Source organism: Pelecanus crispus, chromosome 6 (assembly GCF_030463565.1).
Source record: "Pelecanus crispus isolate bPelCri1 chromosome 6, bPelCri1.pri, whole genome shotgun sequence".
Taxonomy (NCBI): Eukaryota; Metazoa; Chordata; class Aves; order Pelecaniformes; family Pelecanidae; genus Pelecanus; species Pelecanus crispus.
The window spans coordinates 55,129,887-55,144,249 of record NC_134648.1 but is presented as its reverse complement, the minus strand read 5'-3'; the positions used below and the strand labels follow the sequence as shown (position 1 = coordinate 55,144,249).

Here is a 14,363-nt window from a genome sequence, read left to right as displayed (position 1 = left end):
TGCTTGTTAAACATCAAGTTTTACCCCTTCAACTTGTGACGCAGATCCTTAAACATTTTAGCATCTTTGTGTTAAATGCTAGGCTGTATCTTGGATGTCTTTTCTAACCTTCGCTATCAAATTATTTGGGTGTATGCTGCTGAAATTCAAAGACCTAGTTAAAAACCCATTTGGGATTTTTCATTCTTTATTTAAACAAAAATCCAGTAATATGTGGATTAGGTTATGAGCAGCTGTTTTAAAATGTCCTCATTAGTTAGTGAGAACAGTCTTGAAGTAATGGAGTCGTTTGCTGCTTCAGTAGCTATTTCATAAATTTATCAGCTATTAGCTCCAAGAATAACTAAGCCCTTCCACTTAACAGTTTGATTTGTTCTCCATTTTGTGTCTGGGTAATTAGTCTCCTAAAATGATACAATTCAATTTATTTTTATCTAACGTTAAAGATCTGCATCTATATCAAACACTGATGCTGGAACAAATGCCCCATTTGTCTAATGTCTTTAACAGAACCTGATTTACCTACTTTCCTTCCCCAAAGGACTTGACCCAAACAGATTTCTGTTCCTGTTATCTATTATATTGATTCCAGTTTGACACATCACTGACGCACATTGTTCTACTCTTCATTTCTGTTTTGAATATTGTCTATTCCTCAGTACTTGCATTCTTAGGCATGAGTACTGTCCCACCATGCTGTGGTTACTCTGTCATGTTTTGTTCTGCACCGTGTGCCACTAGCTTAAACCTCTGACTCTTACAGATGCCACCAGATAATTCATGATACTCCTAAACTGTACAGCTTGATTTTCATCATCCTATCTTTTGGTGGTTTTTGTCCATTCTTCACCATTTTTAATAGTGTATTAAAAATAGGTGTGATGTGAAAATGTCCCTGTAAAGTTTAAAATTCTCTATGTCAGTAATGCAGGCCATATTCCAGAAGAGTTGTTTCCACAGATGCATGAAGCTGACCTTTCAGAAAATCCTTTTTCAGGTGAATCTACCTCATGTTTTCTAAAATCTTCTTGATAATACCTGTCCCTGAGCTGCTTGTTTATCTTGTTATGAACTCATACCTCCAGCCATATTTCAGGGGAACTTCGAAGAATTAAGTTAGTTTGGGAGACCTGTTTGTCACATGATGTTCCTCCTGCCTGTTGCCTCTTTCCTCTTTCTTCCCTTCCTTCCTCCATTTGTTAAGTAAACGTTTAGTTGGCTGGTTTTCATTTTGTTATTAACATCCGATCTCAATTTTCTGAACTGTCGTAGTTATTTTGTGATTTATAGTCAAAATCTCTCTTGGACCCAGGGAAACTGCTCTGTGTGGCTTTATAAATGCAACCTTTCCTATTCAAAAGATTATTTTTGGTTTAGTGTGGATAATCCCACACCAGTGTACTTTTTTTTTCCCCATTAGACACAATTGCCTAGCCTTTCTTCATTAGAATTATGAATATTTTTCCATCATACTTTGTTTATTGTTTGTATTTTGGGAAACATGCAACCATCCAGTCCTCTTGATTGCCGTAATGCATAAGAAGCATGTGTGTACCAAGTGCATCCAAAAGCGTCAAACTCTGATGTGTTGCTTCAATTCTTACAAGTATATTTGTCTTCTGCTATCTTGCCCTTGAATCCTGCACTAGTACTCCAGGCTCTTACATTTTTGTTGCACAGACTCCTGCTGTTTTGTACATGTGTTTAAGTAATTTCTTAATAATCAAATCCCTTCCCTTTCTATTGCCTGCTCCATTTTTCTTTTAGCTCTTGCATGCTGAATCTTAGTGATTTACTGACCCTGTGCCTTCTCTCTGCTACAGAATTCCTGAAAGTTTTAAATGCTGGAAGGCTGTTAATGTAAATTCAGTCTATCTGTAAACTGTACATAATAAGGTATATATTGTGATTATCTTCTTTCTAGAATGACTTGTAAATTCAGTGCTTCTGAATTTATTATGTTCTGTAACTTTGGTAAAGTGCTTTATGATCACAAATTTTAAACAATTGAACTTCTGTAGGCTCATCAAACTGTAAAAAGTACTTTCTTCTTTTTACATACAGAGAAATAGGACAGGGATTGTATGAGGTAGATTGCTGTGATTTTGGGTTTGGGTTTTGATGCCTAGGTCTTCTTGTTCAGGCAGGGGGTGTGTGTGTGTGCGTGTGTTAAGGGTAGAACAGATGTAGTAATGTGAGGGGAGGAGGATGTTATTTGTCATTTTTCCTTCTCTCTTGACTGAAACAATGGACAGACCTGGACATTTTATCTTCCAGTGACATAGTCACAGTTAAATTAATATCTAGAGAGGACTGCTCTGTGCCAAATGAAATATGACTTTAAATTATCTATGTAGTTCCCTGTATACTCAAATCTGATTCACCAATAGGAAGAAAGCTAAAGTGATTACTCTGTTCTGCATTCCCACAAGACATCAGGTGAGACTCCATATGACCTTATTTACCTTGCTTATCCACAGTTGCTCATTCTCTTAAACTGAGTCAGCGACCTGCCTTTCGTTTCCTCAGTCCCACCAACACACATATTGTACAATTAAGGTAGTGTGATTCATTTTTAGATTTACATGCTGGGTAGTTTCTGCAAAGGACATTCAGTGCAACACTAAAGCTTTAGCTACTGTAACTTGTTGAGGCACTTGATGTCATTTCTTATTCTTGAGAAAACCCTCTGGCAGTTTGCAGTTACTATTAGCAGCCTTGAAGTTTGTATTTGGGATAAGAAAGTTCTGAGCTTTCACACATGCCCTCTACACCCTTCTCAGTCTTCCCACGCAAACCATATGACCAATCATAGAAATTTTTCACTTAGGATGATTAAGGTTGCAGTGGAATAAAATGCCAAAGTACACCTGGGTTTAAAAACAGAAAGTAGGCTAACAGTTTTATATGCGTCCTCTCCTCCTGCTTTGTTCTCTTTAATCTTGCAATTTACTAAAAATTGCTTTTAAATTAGTATTTTTCCAGTGTATTATCTGTTCCCAGGTGCTGTGATTCCTATAAATGTGCATACCAATTGACTAGCTCCTGTATTGTCACATTGCATTTATATTCTTTTATTTTTTTTATATTCTTTAATTATCCAGGAAGGTGTCTAAGTTAATCTCTGTGGAGAACCTTTTACTGATACATGGAATGTAAAAGGAATATGCAGTCGTGATCTTATGAGGCTATGCACTTTATTTGTCTTGCTGCCATTAGAAACATCAACTTTGAAATCAGAATTAATTTATAGTGGCTTCCAGCAAACGTTTTGCTTCCATTATGAATAGTTTGCTGCATATTTGATGAATGATGTGCTTTCTTCAGGTTTGTCACTTGTAAATGTTCAAAATGTTCAAAATTCAAGTCAAACATCAGTTTTAGTGCCTGCTGATGGCAACATAATGTAGAGTGCAGCTACATTTTCGTGTTGACCTTACCAATGCTGGCTACCTCCCATGAATCTGTCTGGTCTAGTGGTATCTTTTTCAGTATAGCCTCTTCCATTTCCTGTAATAGAAGTTGATATTATAGAGAAGTAAGTTGCATCAGTACTGAGTTGTTTTCTTTCGTGACTTATATGTTAGAAAACTATCATCTGAACCCAGTTAATGGAAAGTACTTTCCTTTTTCATAAAAGTAGTAAAGATTTTCTTTAGTGAAGATGTCTCTTTTCTCTTCAACATGTGAAGTACTGGTTTTAGTGGTCCTGCTAATTTCACTAAGCTGTATTGTCTTGCTTAACTTTTAAAAAAATTTTTAAAAATCCTGTCAATTATTGTTTCTGTCCAGTTGAAAAGGCCATCTTGTAAAAAGCACCATTACTTTGATGACGTTAGATACTTGACTTTATTGTAATTACTTCATGAAACAATTACTTAAATTAACACTGGCTTTGAAGTTGTTTCTCCAGTTTGGTGTGATGTTGGCTATCTTTAAAAATGTTTTGCTTGAATTGGAATCTCTTTTCTTTCTCTTTTAATTTCCTTTCTCTTTTCACTAGATTACTGTTTACAAAAGTCAAATTGGAGTCCCTGTGCAGAGGCCCAGATGAAGCACTCCTTACCTGTAAACACATGCTCCAGATTTGGAAATCCTGCTACAATCTCACTAACCCAAGGTAAGATGCTGTAGAATTCTAGGCTGCTTGATACCTTGCTCAGTAGACTTTCAGGGCAATATTAGGTCAGCAGTCCTGCTTTTACTTGGTCTGATATTTCATATGAACAAACTAATCCTCTGGGAATCTGGAGACTGAAGTGCAAAGATACCAGTTGATGGACATGCAGAAACTACTCAGAGTTCTGTGAAGTAAGATATGCCAAAGCTAATAAAACCTGCAGTGATTACAGAGATTGGGTAACTCTGCCATTCTCCTTGATGGGGCTCAGTGTACTGGTATTGTCTTGATTTTTTCCCTGATCTGGGCTATAGAGCCTTTTATATTGGCTAGTGGAGAGATTGCTATAGTGGAAATTTAGTGCAAGGACTTTCACTAGATGAAATGAAGGAGGACTAGATGTTAATTAAGACTTTAGAAACACCAGAGGTCACATGGATAAATATGATGTGCTTGCAAAGTCAGCATGGCTTTTTTTTTAAAGGAAGGTCTTGCTTATGAACCTATTTAGGTTCTTCAAAGGCATTAGCAAGTACTTGCATAAATTGATATAGTCCTATCTGGGTTTCCAAAATGCTTCTGTGAAGGTCCTTTGCCATATATATTTAGATAAGCTGTGAAATAAACAGGAAGGCCACTTTACAGAAATCCATGCTGGGTACTGTTCAACACATTTTTCAAGTACCTGGAGGACAAGCAGAACTTCCTGCTGTCTGGTTGTTTGAAGGGTTGACAGTTTCTGGAGAAGAGATGCTGCAGCAGAAGAGCTTTGTACCAGGTGGCATCAGATACCTGTATAGCAGTATGATGAACATTTTCTGTTTGGTTTTTGCTCTTACTTTGTTTGATCTCAGTTATGTAAACACATGCATCTCTCTAAAAAGACTGAGAGAGTTGGCCAAATGGCCAAAGAGGGAAAATTGCTTCTGTCCTTAAGGAGCTAGTGAGCAGTTCAGAGCAGGAAAGTTTGGAGGGTGTGGCAGGAAAAGCCTGGGAAGGGACCCGAGTCAGTCACAGTGCATTGAGAGAGACTCTGATACTGCACTGTGGAGCAGGGAGCAGGACTCGGGGGGTTTATAGAAAGCAAGTGTCAGCAACCAGAAAGGTTTGAGCTGAGTTATTTTCAACTCCGAGTCACTGAACTAGCAGCAGGGACCTGGGAGAAAATGTCTCTTCTAACTTAGTGGGTGGTGGTTTATTTTAGTTGGCTGGTTGTGTGTGTGGGGAGGGGGGTTTAAGAGTTTATTGTCAGAATGCTGTGCTGTGCAGAATAGTTACAATTTCTACAGAAGCTTAATGTCAGTGAGGCTTTGCATGTACTCCAGCATAACTTTTCACCTTCCATCTCTGCTGTTACATCCTCTACACAGATCAGGGCTCTGATCATGGCTTGTCATTACTTTTTTGTTTTTGTTGTTGTGCTAAGAGCTACTGTGCCATGTTAAATACATTTTAAGCAATGCTTCCTTCGGACATCAGCAGTGACTGAAAACTTATTCTTGGCTGTGTCAGCTTCAAACAGCAATGTTTGCTAACTCTCATGTCACTGCTCTTCAAGAACATCTAAGTGCAAAAATTAAGGAGGACTACTTTGCATCTGATAGTTTTTACTGCTTTTTTATTTTGACATTTAAAGCTTTTTTGAAGTTCTGGTTTATGGTAACAAAATCAAATTAGGAATGGAATGGACAGTAGCTGTGGATAAGTGTCATGATAGAAGGAGACAGGTTTCACGAATCACACATTCAGAGTTATATCGAACAGTGAATACGGATACCAAGCTGCAACCTTTCTTTGAATGGTCTGTGTGAAATTTAAGGGCTGAATACCTTCGTATTGTATCACGGTGATCCAGGTCTGTCTGACTGGGGTAACAGTTATGACTCAGACCTGACATGTCATTGGGAAGTTCTATTAACCAAAGTGCACTCCAGATGTAGTGAAGAACGATGATGCAGGATTGTTGTGAAAACTTAAATTTTCCAACACACACTTCATTTTGTTGAAAAGCACTGTTTGAAAATTATGTCTCCCACTATAAATAATTGAAGCTTTTTTTTAATAGTTCTTTAAGCCAATAATAAAAAGTCTTTTAATCATTTGAAACTGTTTTAAAATACTGTTTTTCAAAGTTTTAAATATCCATTATGCTTATTTAAAACATCTTTTTCTCTTCTGATTTAGACTGAAAACAAATTTTGATGTATCATTTTCCCAATAAGATAAGAACTCACTGTTTTTATAAGATGTGTTTTATGTTGAATATTTCTTCTTGCAATTAATCAGATTTTATGGAGTAAATTTGGGTTCAGTGTCCTCAGTAATCTTTTAATAATGAAAATAAATTATGTGTAACTAGGTAAACCACACAAAGTAAGGGCTAAATGCAACACTGTGCCTTACCTTTGTTTAGCTGATTTAGAACAATTTTCTTTTGTCTTTCATTGGCATACAAACATGTTCCTCATGAGATGGTTAATATTAATTTAAAACTTATTTTGTGGTGCAAGGCTTGGAAGGATTAAATTTTTATCTTCAGCCTGCTGCTTGAAGTTCATTAGAAAATGGTTCAATTCTTTTCCAGTTTTTAGTTTGCATTAGGAAAACAGAACAAACCACAATGCCAGTGTTGTGCTTAGAAGATACTTATGCTAAGCCTGGTTCTCCTTGTCAGCAACATTTGGCATGTTATTGCTTGTGGATTGAGGAAGTAATTAATGCAGCGGTTACCAGAAAATATGCACCAACTGATGTAACAACTATCGCTGATAGTGTGTGTCCCAGAAAGTTCCCTTCTGTTTCCTGTGGATTTCTATGGCATCATTTTATAAAGAAATCAGTCATGCAGTAATGTTAGGGTAATGCAGAATTTTCTTTATACCATTTTAGTAACATCTGTACAAAGAGAGAAAGCTGTTTCATTGGGTTTTGAAGTGTGCAGCTATAAAGAGTTGCTGAAAGGCATTTTTGCCCTTCTCTCAGTCCAAATTTGGAAGGAGGGGATTTTAAAATTCAGGCAAATAGAAAGATGTACTGAATTCCAGTCTTGCAGTTTAGATTAACGTCTCTCAGGTTTACTTTAAGCTAGGAATTTTGTGGAGTTTTTTCTCTTCATTGAGTATCACACAAACGTTTGCATTCTGTTAAGGTGGGCTAACAGCCCAATTGCTTTAAAGCTTAATTATTTTTATGTTTGTGGGGTGCTTTTTTTTAAATGAGCTTTTTAAAAAAGTATTAATTGATAGTGAATAGGACCAGAATTCCAATCCTAAAAATGAAATTACTGTATTAACCACAGAATGTTAAAGAAGGAGTGCCCATATGTGCTTTCTCAAAGTTTTCTGTCAATGTGTCTCAATACTTGCCTCATCTTAAGGAGAAGCAGGACTTAGTTCTTCAGTCCCTGTTCTTCTGCTGAATCTCTAGTAGTAGTTCTAGGAGCAATTTGTTTTCCAGAAAGTGTATCAACAAGAAGCCTGAGGGACAGATACTGAGTTACAACTAATGTAGAAATTAAGTGCATTTGTCCCCAGGAGCAATCAGTGAAAACCACTGCTAGTGCTTTGGCTCCTGAGGTGTTGGAAATGTTCAGAATGTTCCTACTGCACTATTAGGATCAAATTCAACATCAGGCAGTTAATAGGTATGTGTGTCTGTGTGTATTTAAAAAAAAAAACACAACCAAACCAAAAAACCACGAAAAACCAAAACTCTAGAGATAAAAGTGATGCCTTTTTATGTGAAATGTAGTTATCGCATCTTTATAACATCTTTACCTAAAAAGTCCTGAGCTTAGTGTTTCTCTTCAATCTGGGAAAAGCATGGATTTTCAAACTTACATCTGCCATCTCAGTTTACTGTGAGAGCTGTACCTCGTACTATATAAGTTTAAGGTACAATAAATCCTTTCTGTAAAGCTGTTATCTGTGAATCAAATTAAAAGCCTGTATTCCCTTCGTGGTTGTATTAATTAATTGTAAAACAGAATTGCTGAAGTAAATATGGATTTAGTTTTGCTCGGCTTAATTCTGTTTTAAAGCAGCTGGCTTAATGCACTGTGAGTGGTTAGCGGTGCTTGGTACTAAATTTGTTCATAGCAAGAACCTTTGTGGGAGGAGGGCAGCAACTTGTATCTCAGTATATAATTTTATGTTTTAATAGCTTACAAGTTCTGTACTTCATTACAGTGATTCCGGACGTGGGAGCAGCCTGTTAGACAGAGCTATTGCTGATAGACGACAGCTTAACACAATTACATTACCAGATTTCAGTGATCCTGAAACAGGTAAGAACTGCATTTGAACAATAAAATAGGTAAAATGGGCTGGCCATAGCTGGATTTTGCATTAGATTTTTTGGTTTATTTTGTAAAATGAAATAATGTTTTCACTGTTGCCATATAAGTCGAAATAGACATTGTGCAATATAAGATTTTTTCTTTTTTATTTGTAAAGTACTTGCTGACCACATTCTCTGTTAATTTAAATATCTACAGTATGAATTTTGCTGAGCTTAGTCGTATTTTTTTTATGCAAGGGCTAAAAATTGGTATGCTGAACTAGCCTATTTGCCAAAGTCCTGTGCTTTTCTGGTAATTCGGTATTTGTACATATTTTCTTTTTAAAAAGTAGATCAGAAAAATTTCAGAAAACTTTTAATCTCAAAAAAATGGAAGTCATCATTTCTAATTAAATTCATTAAAATCTCTAATAGATATTAAAATATAATTACATGGGTAGGTTGACTTAATGTAGACATAGCTTTGACATTATAAGCAAAATTTATTTATTACTAATCATATATACTGTGATGTTTTGATATATATATAAAAAAAATTGTGGTACACAGATGCACTACATAAAAGCTAAGACTGTTACATGTCAGTAAATATTTACACTATGTAATTTGTCTATTTTGATATATTCAGTTATCACAATGTAAATTGATATGCCTTAAAAGTCATATAACCAAAAAGCAGGTGAGCCATGCATTCTGTGAAAATTGCAGAAGGAATTACCATGATGATGCTAGTTCCAAAAACCTTTACAGTATGTATTTGCATTCTAAATATTGAGAGTTTTCGGTTTTCTGGGGTTTATCTCAAAGCTGTAGCATGCTTTCCCTGGCACCTTTCAGATGTGAATTTCTTCTTAATCACACTTTGACACAAACAGCTTATAGGAAAGTTTGCCAGCCTATGACTTAGAATACACTCACGCATAAATTAAGATACACTGAAATGTGTAATGTGTCTCTTTGTTTAATATCAGAATTATGCAGTAGAGAAAAATCCAATTTAGATATGATATTTAACTTCTGAAAGTTAAAGTTGGATTGAATGTTCACTCAATTTTGAAATCATGTAAGTAAATAGAAAGTGTTCTGTGCTTGCTGTAGTGGCAAACAGTTTTGACCATAAAGATCAGGTCACCTGATTTCAAAGAATTGCAATATGATATGATCTGAAGTATGGCATAATTTAGCTTGCTGCCCCTAATGTGGAATTTTCTGTCTTCTTGTATTCATATAATTAAAATGTATAAGATACCATTATATCATTCTATACGGATCATTCTATATTCTAGTCTAGCTCATTGTTTCATTTTAAGGACATAACTAGATTATAAAGTTTTCATATACATATAGACATAGATACAGAGAATTTATTTTATGCCTTCAAAAAAGTGTTTGTTGTGCGGGGGTGTTGTGGGAGTTTTTTTGTGGTTAGTTGTGGCGTTTTGTTTGTTTTTTCCTCCATGGGTACACCAAGCTCTTGATCTACACCTTTGGGGTGTCCTATTTTGTGTCTGCCACACTTGAGAGCATAATGAATTGGTACTTTTTAAAGACTGCATATTCCTCAACGCTTTTAAGTAAAGATGGACACTCATCCAAAACAGTGAGCTTTTCAAGAAGCTTGCCCCACATTCAAATCCTGCAGCCAATATCTTGATTGGAAAACAGGATCTATACATATGTTCTGATTTTTCTAGAAGTTGCAATTCACCTTTTTTTCTGAACTTCAGCTGTATTGTTAGAGCTTATCTCTACTGTCAAGGAGGACAGGAAATTAAAAATATGGGGTTGCTTTTTGATTATTCCTCTTATAAAAGGTAATTGTGGAGGATGGGTTGGGGGCAGTCTTTTTTGTCTGTTTTTTGGGGGAGTTGGGATTGGGGTTTTTTTTGGTTTTTTTAAATTGTTATTTTTAGCAGAAGAAACCTTGTTGCAGTACTAATACTCAAATTCTGGTAAGGACTAGAGCTTTGCTATCTACTTATCTATAGAGTAGTATACATATAAAAGCTCCATCCCCAAGTTTTGTCCAAAATTCTTCATCCAGAAGATTATATAAAAATTTTGCAGGAATTAAGAGGTTATGGTACTAGAAGAATAAGAGAAGTCAGGCTTCTCATAGTGTTTGAGTGAGTAAACTTTAAGCAGACTGTCAAAAAAACATTGTTCACAAAAGGTAGATGATAGAAACAATACATGGTCAAGATGTTAGACCTTTATAGGCTGAAAGAGCTCATGTGCAAATTCAGTGGATCCCCAGTGTTTAGAAATGCAGAAAGAATTTGACATTTAAATAAATAAACAAATGTTAAAATAGGGATATGCAGGAAAGGTACTGCAGAAAATCCTCGCAGGACAGAAATGTTTGCTCCCCTCCTCTTTATCCCATATAATGCTACCATGTGTATACATTTATGTGTGCGTATACACATGAACATTTGGAAATTTTCCCCTTCCTAACTTTGCTTGCCACCTATGATGATGATCCCCTTTGCCTGTCTAGTCTGAGCTCAGCCAATCTGAGTACCAAGAAATGAGAGCTAAAATTCAAATCTGAAGTCTTATATACTTGCAATTTGAATTTTAAAATCCTTTTAAAAAATATATCTAGCTGTGTAATTGGTGTAAAACATTCTTTTTCTTAGATGTATCAATTAAGAAGTTGAAATTTGGAAAAAAAAAAAGGTCTTAAAAAACAGTTTTATATAGAGATCTTACCCATCCCATAATCAGAAATGATTAAATGATTGAAGTTTAAATTTGTGTAACCTGCGAAGTATAAAAAGAGCATATTGTGGATTTACAAGACTAGACTGTTCATTCTAATGCCCTGATCAATAACTGTGGCAAATCTACTTTAAGTTTGCCTTCTTGATTGGTTTAGTGTGGACTTGGTAGTGTAGGTTAATGGCTGGACTGGATGATCTTAAAGGTCTTTTCCAACCTAAACGATTCTATGATTCTATTTCAGCTGGTTTGCCATGAGTGGCAGGCACCCATATTTGTATATATCGATGAAGGAAATAAATATGGAGGGAAAAAAAAGGTTTTGCTGAATCAATCACTGAAGTAAAGTCTCACAGGGAGGCAGGCACATTTCCTATCCAAAGATATGCATAGGCAAATCACTTGAGACTCATTTGGCTATTTTGGTTAAGGTAAGTTGCAGTCAATATTTTTAAAAACAGATTATTCAATTTGTTATATATTGGTTGCAGTCCACTGAGTTTATCATAGGAAGAAACAATAGTAGCTGAGTTTTAAAGTTTGGTCTTTATTTCCCCTTAAATATATATTACAAATTTATGCATTAGAACATAGGGAAAAAGCTTTAATTTGTTTTTTTTAATCTAGTTTAGTATGGAAGGACAGTACATATGACTACAGGGTATTTTTTTTTTTACGTTGCTTTCAGAAGAAGTGATATTTATTTTATGTAGAATCCATTTCCATCTTACTGAATGGTGAAGTAAATGCTCTGCATTTTTTGGCATCCATGAGTCCATTAAACCCTGTTCTTGGACCTTTTTTTTTTCCCGCCCCCCCACACCCTTATCATTCTCTTTGTTTCGCTTTTTAGCCTCTGATACTTCCTCATCTTCTCTCTCAAGAACAGAATCTCCTCTCCAACTGTTTGTATCTTCTCATCTTCCTCATCCTCATCCTAAACCAGATACCTTTGTCTGGCCCCATGCAGCCTCTCCATACTGTGACCAAGTTCCTGAGCCCTGTACACCTTCTCACTGTAAATTGGTTTTCTATTCCTGATGGGCGTGTCAGTTTGTGCTGTATTTTTCTGATAATCTTCATAACTGATAAAACGTGTTTAAACAGTTTAAGTTTCAACAGTGTCAGTGAAATCTGGCCTTTCAGATGCACTTCATTAAATACTGAGTCGGTTTTAAGAGTTTCATCAGAATAAACTGTTTTATTGATCCCAAAAGAGGTAAAGTTACAGACATATTTAATACTCTGTTCTCATGACTGTTACAGAAAATGATAGGTGTTTGCTAAAAGAGGCTATTGGCCAAGACTGCTTTGTAGCATTTACTGCTGTAAATTATTTCCATTGCTGGCATCTTTTGCCTAACAAGGCTCTTTTCCACAGAATTTCCTTCTTATCTGAACAGTTTTTAATGACTTAATTTCAGAAAGCCTTAGCTAACTGCATCCAAAACCTTCCCTGAAAATTCACTTAAAGGAAGAAATTGCCTAAATATCACTCTGTATTTCCATATTGTAGGTAGGACATATTGGAATGATTCAGAGGTATTAGAGCAGTGAAAATCAGCATTATGCTGTTTCAAGTCAAGAGCTGTTCTGTTCATTGAAATGATGCCAATTTAAACATGCTGTAAGATCAATCCCCATGTTGTTTGAATACAAACTGTACAGCAATGCTGCTAGAGTACTTCAGGCGGCAGGGTAAAATCAACATAGTTTTCCAGCCATTTCTTTTTAACTCCTTTTCATTTCTGTTCAACTGTCCTTCACTCATAGCTTTATGCATAGCGCTGTTTTTGTCACTGCATTTACTATAATCCAATCTTAAGAAATTCATTTTTGACACCTAGCCTTTAACTGATATCATGTCAAAGCTATTAATTCTTAACAAAATGTAGAAAATAAATCTTTGCGTATTAGCAAAATTCACTTGTTAAAATAGCAGACATAAGACCAGAGTTTTGAAAACACTAGCTCATCTGTAAGCCTGTAACTAGAAGTTAAGGAAAGCACTTCATTTAGACTCCAGGAAATCTGTGTCCTACAGAGTCTAACTAGTTGAAGACTGACTTTCGTCTTGAAACGTTTGAATAGCTGATTGATTGCTATTACAGGTTTGGGTGAGTTGAGTTGAATTTTCTCAGACCTACTCTATAAACAGTACATCCAAGTTAGCATTAAATTACTTGTTCTTTGCAGAGCTACAAGTTAATAAGAACCCACTCAAGAATGAAGGCAGACTGAAAGAATGCGGAAGCCCAAGCACGGATTCCATTATGTAAAGCCCAAGTTTTCCATTTCCAAGCTACTCTATCCTCAGGGAAAGGAGCTTCCACCATATGCATGAGAAGTAGTGGAACCATGAAAAAAACCCAGATACTGGAGTCCTTTGTATAGTGTAAATAATTAATGAAAGTTAAAGCTCTCTATCTTTGAGTAAGTAGAGGTTTGCCTAGATGCTTATAGCATGTTAGTATAGTTACCAGGGCTGAAAATCTCATGTTCTGTATCTTGTTCACTTCAATTTTTTTCTAGTAAAAGAAGCAAAAGGCAATTTGTATTATTGACTTGACTTCCAATTTCTGTGGAACGGGAACATGATTTTAGAGGTGTAGCAAAGGCTTTATGAAAATATTTATTGTAAACACTAATCTTCTTATTTAATTTTTTTATCTTTTGAAACCCGGTAAACCTGATTTACAGTTTGAAGATTATCAGAAATCCTCTGGCTTTCTTGGAGTTCTCAGTTTTTATATATATCATTTTTTTTTTTCTCCTTCTTTCTTTGGATTTTAATTTGCGGTTTGATCTGTTCAAAGGCAATCCATCAGATCCTTACTTTCATGGTTTTTACTCCCTTTTTTCAGTTTGTAAGTAGTATTCACTGTGCAGTTCTATTAATTTCTTAAGGACTTAAATCACCTTTTTCTTTACCACCAAATGTAAATGTTTTGTCCATCAGTAGTGGAAGTTTGATCCTGTGTAAAGCAAGGCTGATGCTCTTTGCCCATTCAGTCACCCCAAGGGCTGTAATCTTACGAGATCTGAATGCACTCAACTAACACTTGCATTTAATAATTAAAGAGGCAGTATTCATTTCTAGAGGACTGCAAATAAAGATATATTAGGAAGGTCTCGTATAACGTAATGGCCAGCTGCCAGTATGTTGTATTAGAGAATATTTTATGCCACTACTGTACATTGGTCCAGAATGCAACATTGC

General features: G+C 35.7%; 1 protein-coding gene across 6 annotated transcripts in view; it reads left to right on the top strand.

Moving 5' to 3' along the window:
- The window catches only part of TTC7B (tetratricopeptide repeat domain 7B), a 146,327-nt gene that overhangs the window by 90,933 nt on the left and 41,031 nt on the right, over nucleotides 1-14,363 (top strand). For 2 of the 6 annotated variants that reach the window (XM_075712048.1, XM_075712051.1), the window contains 3 exons: nucleotides 4,004-4,120; nucleotides 8,308-8,405; nucleotides 13,960-14,010. In XM_075712048.1, the coding sequence (XP_075568163.1) occupies nucleotides 4,004-4,120; nucleotides 8,308-8,405; nucleotides 13,960-14,010 (266 nt within the window). Of the gene's footprint in view, nucleotides 1-4,003; nucleotides 4,121-8,307; nucleotides 8,406-11,996; nucleotides 12,162-13,959; nucleotides 14,011-14,363 lie in introns of all 6 variants that reach the window. The other 4 variants (XM_075712050.1, XM_075712052.1, XM_075712046.1 and 1 more) reach the window with 3 other exon arrangements.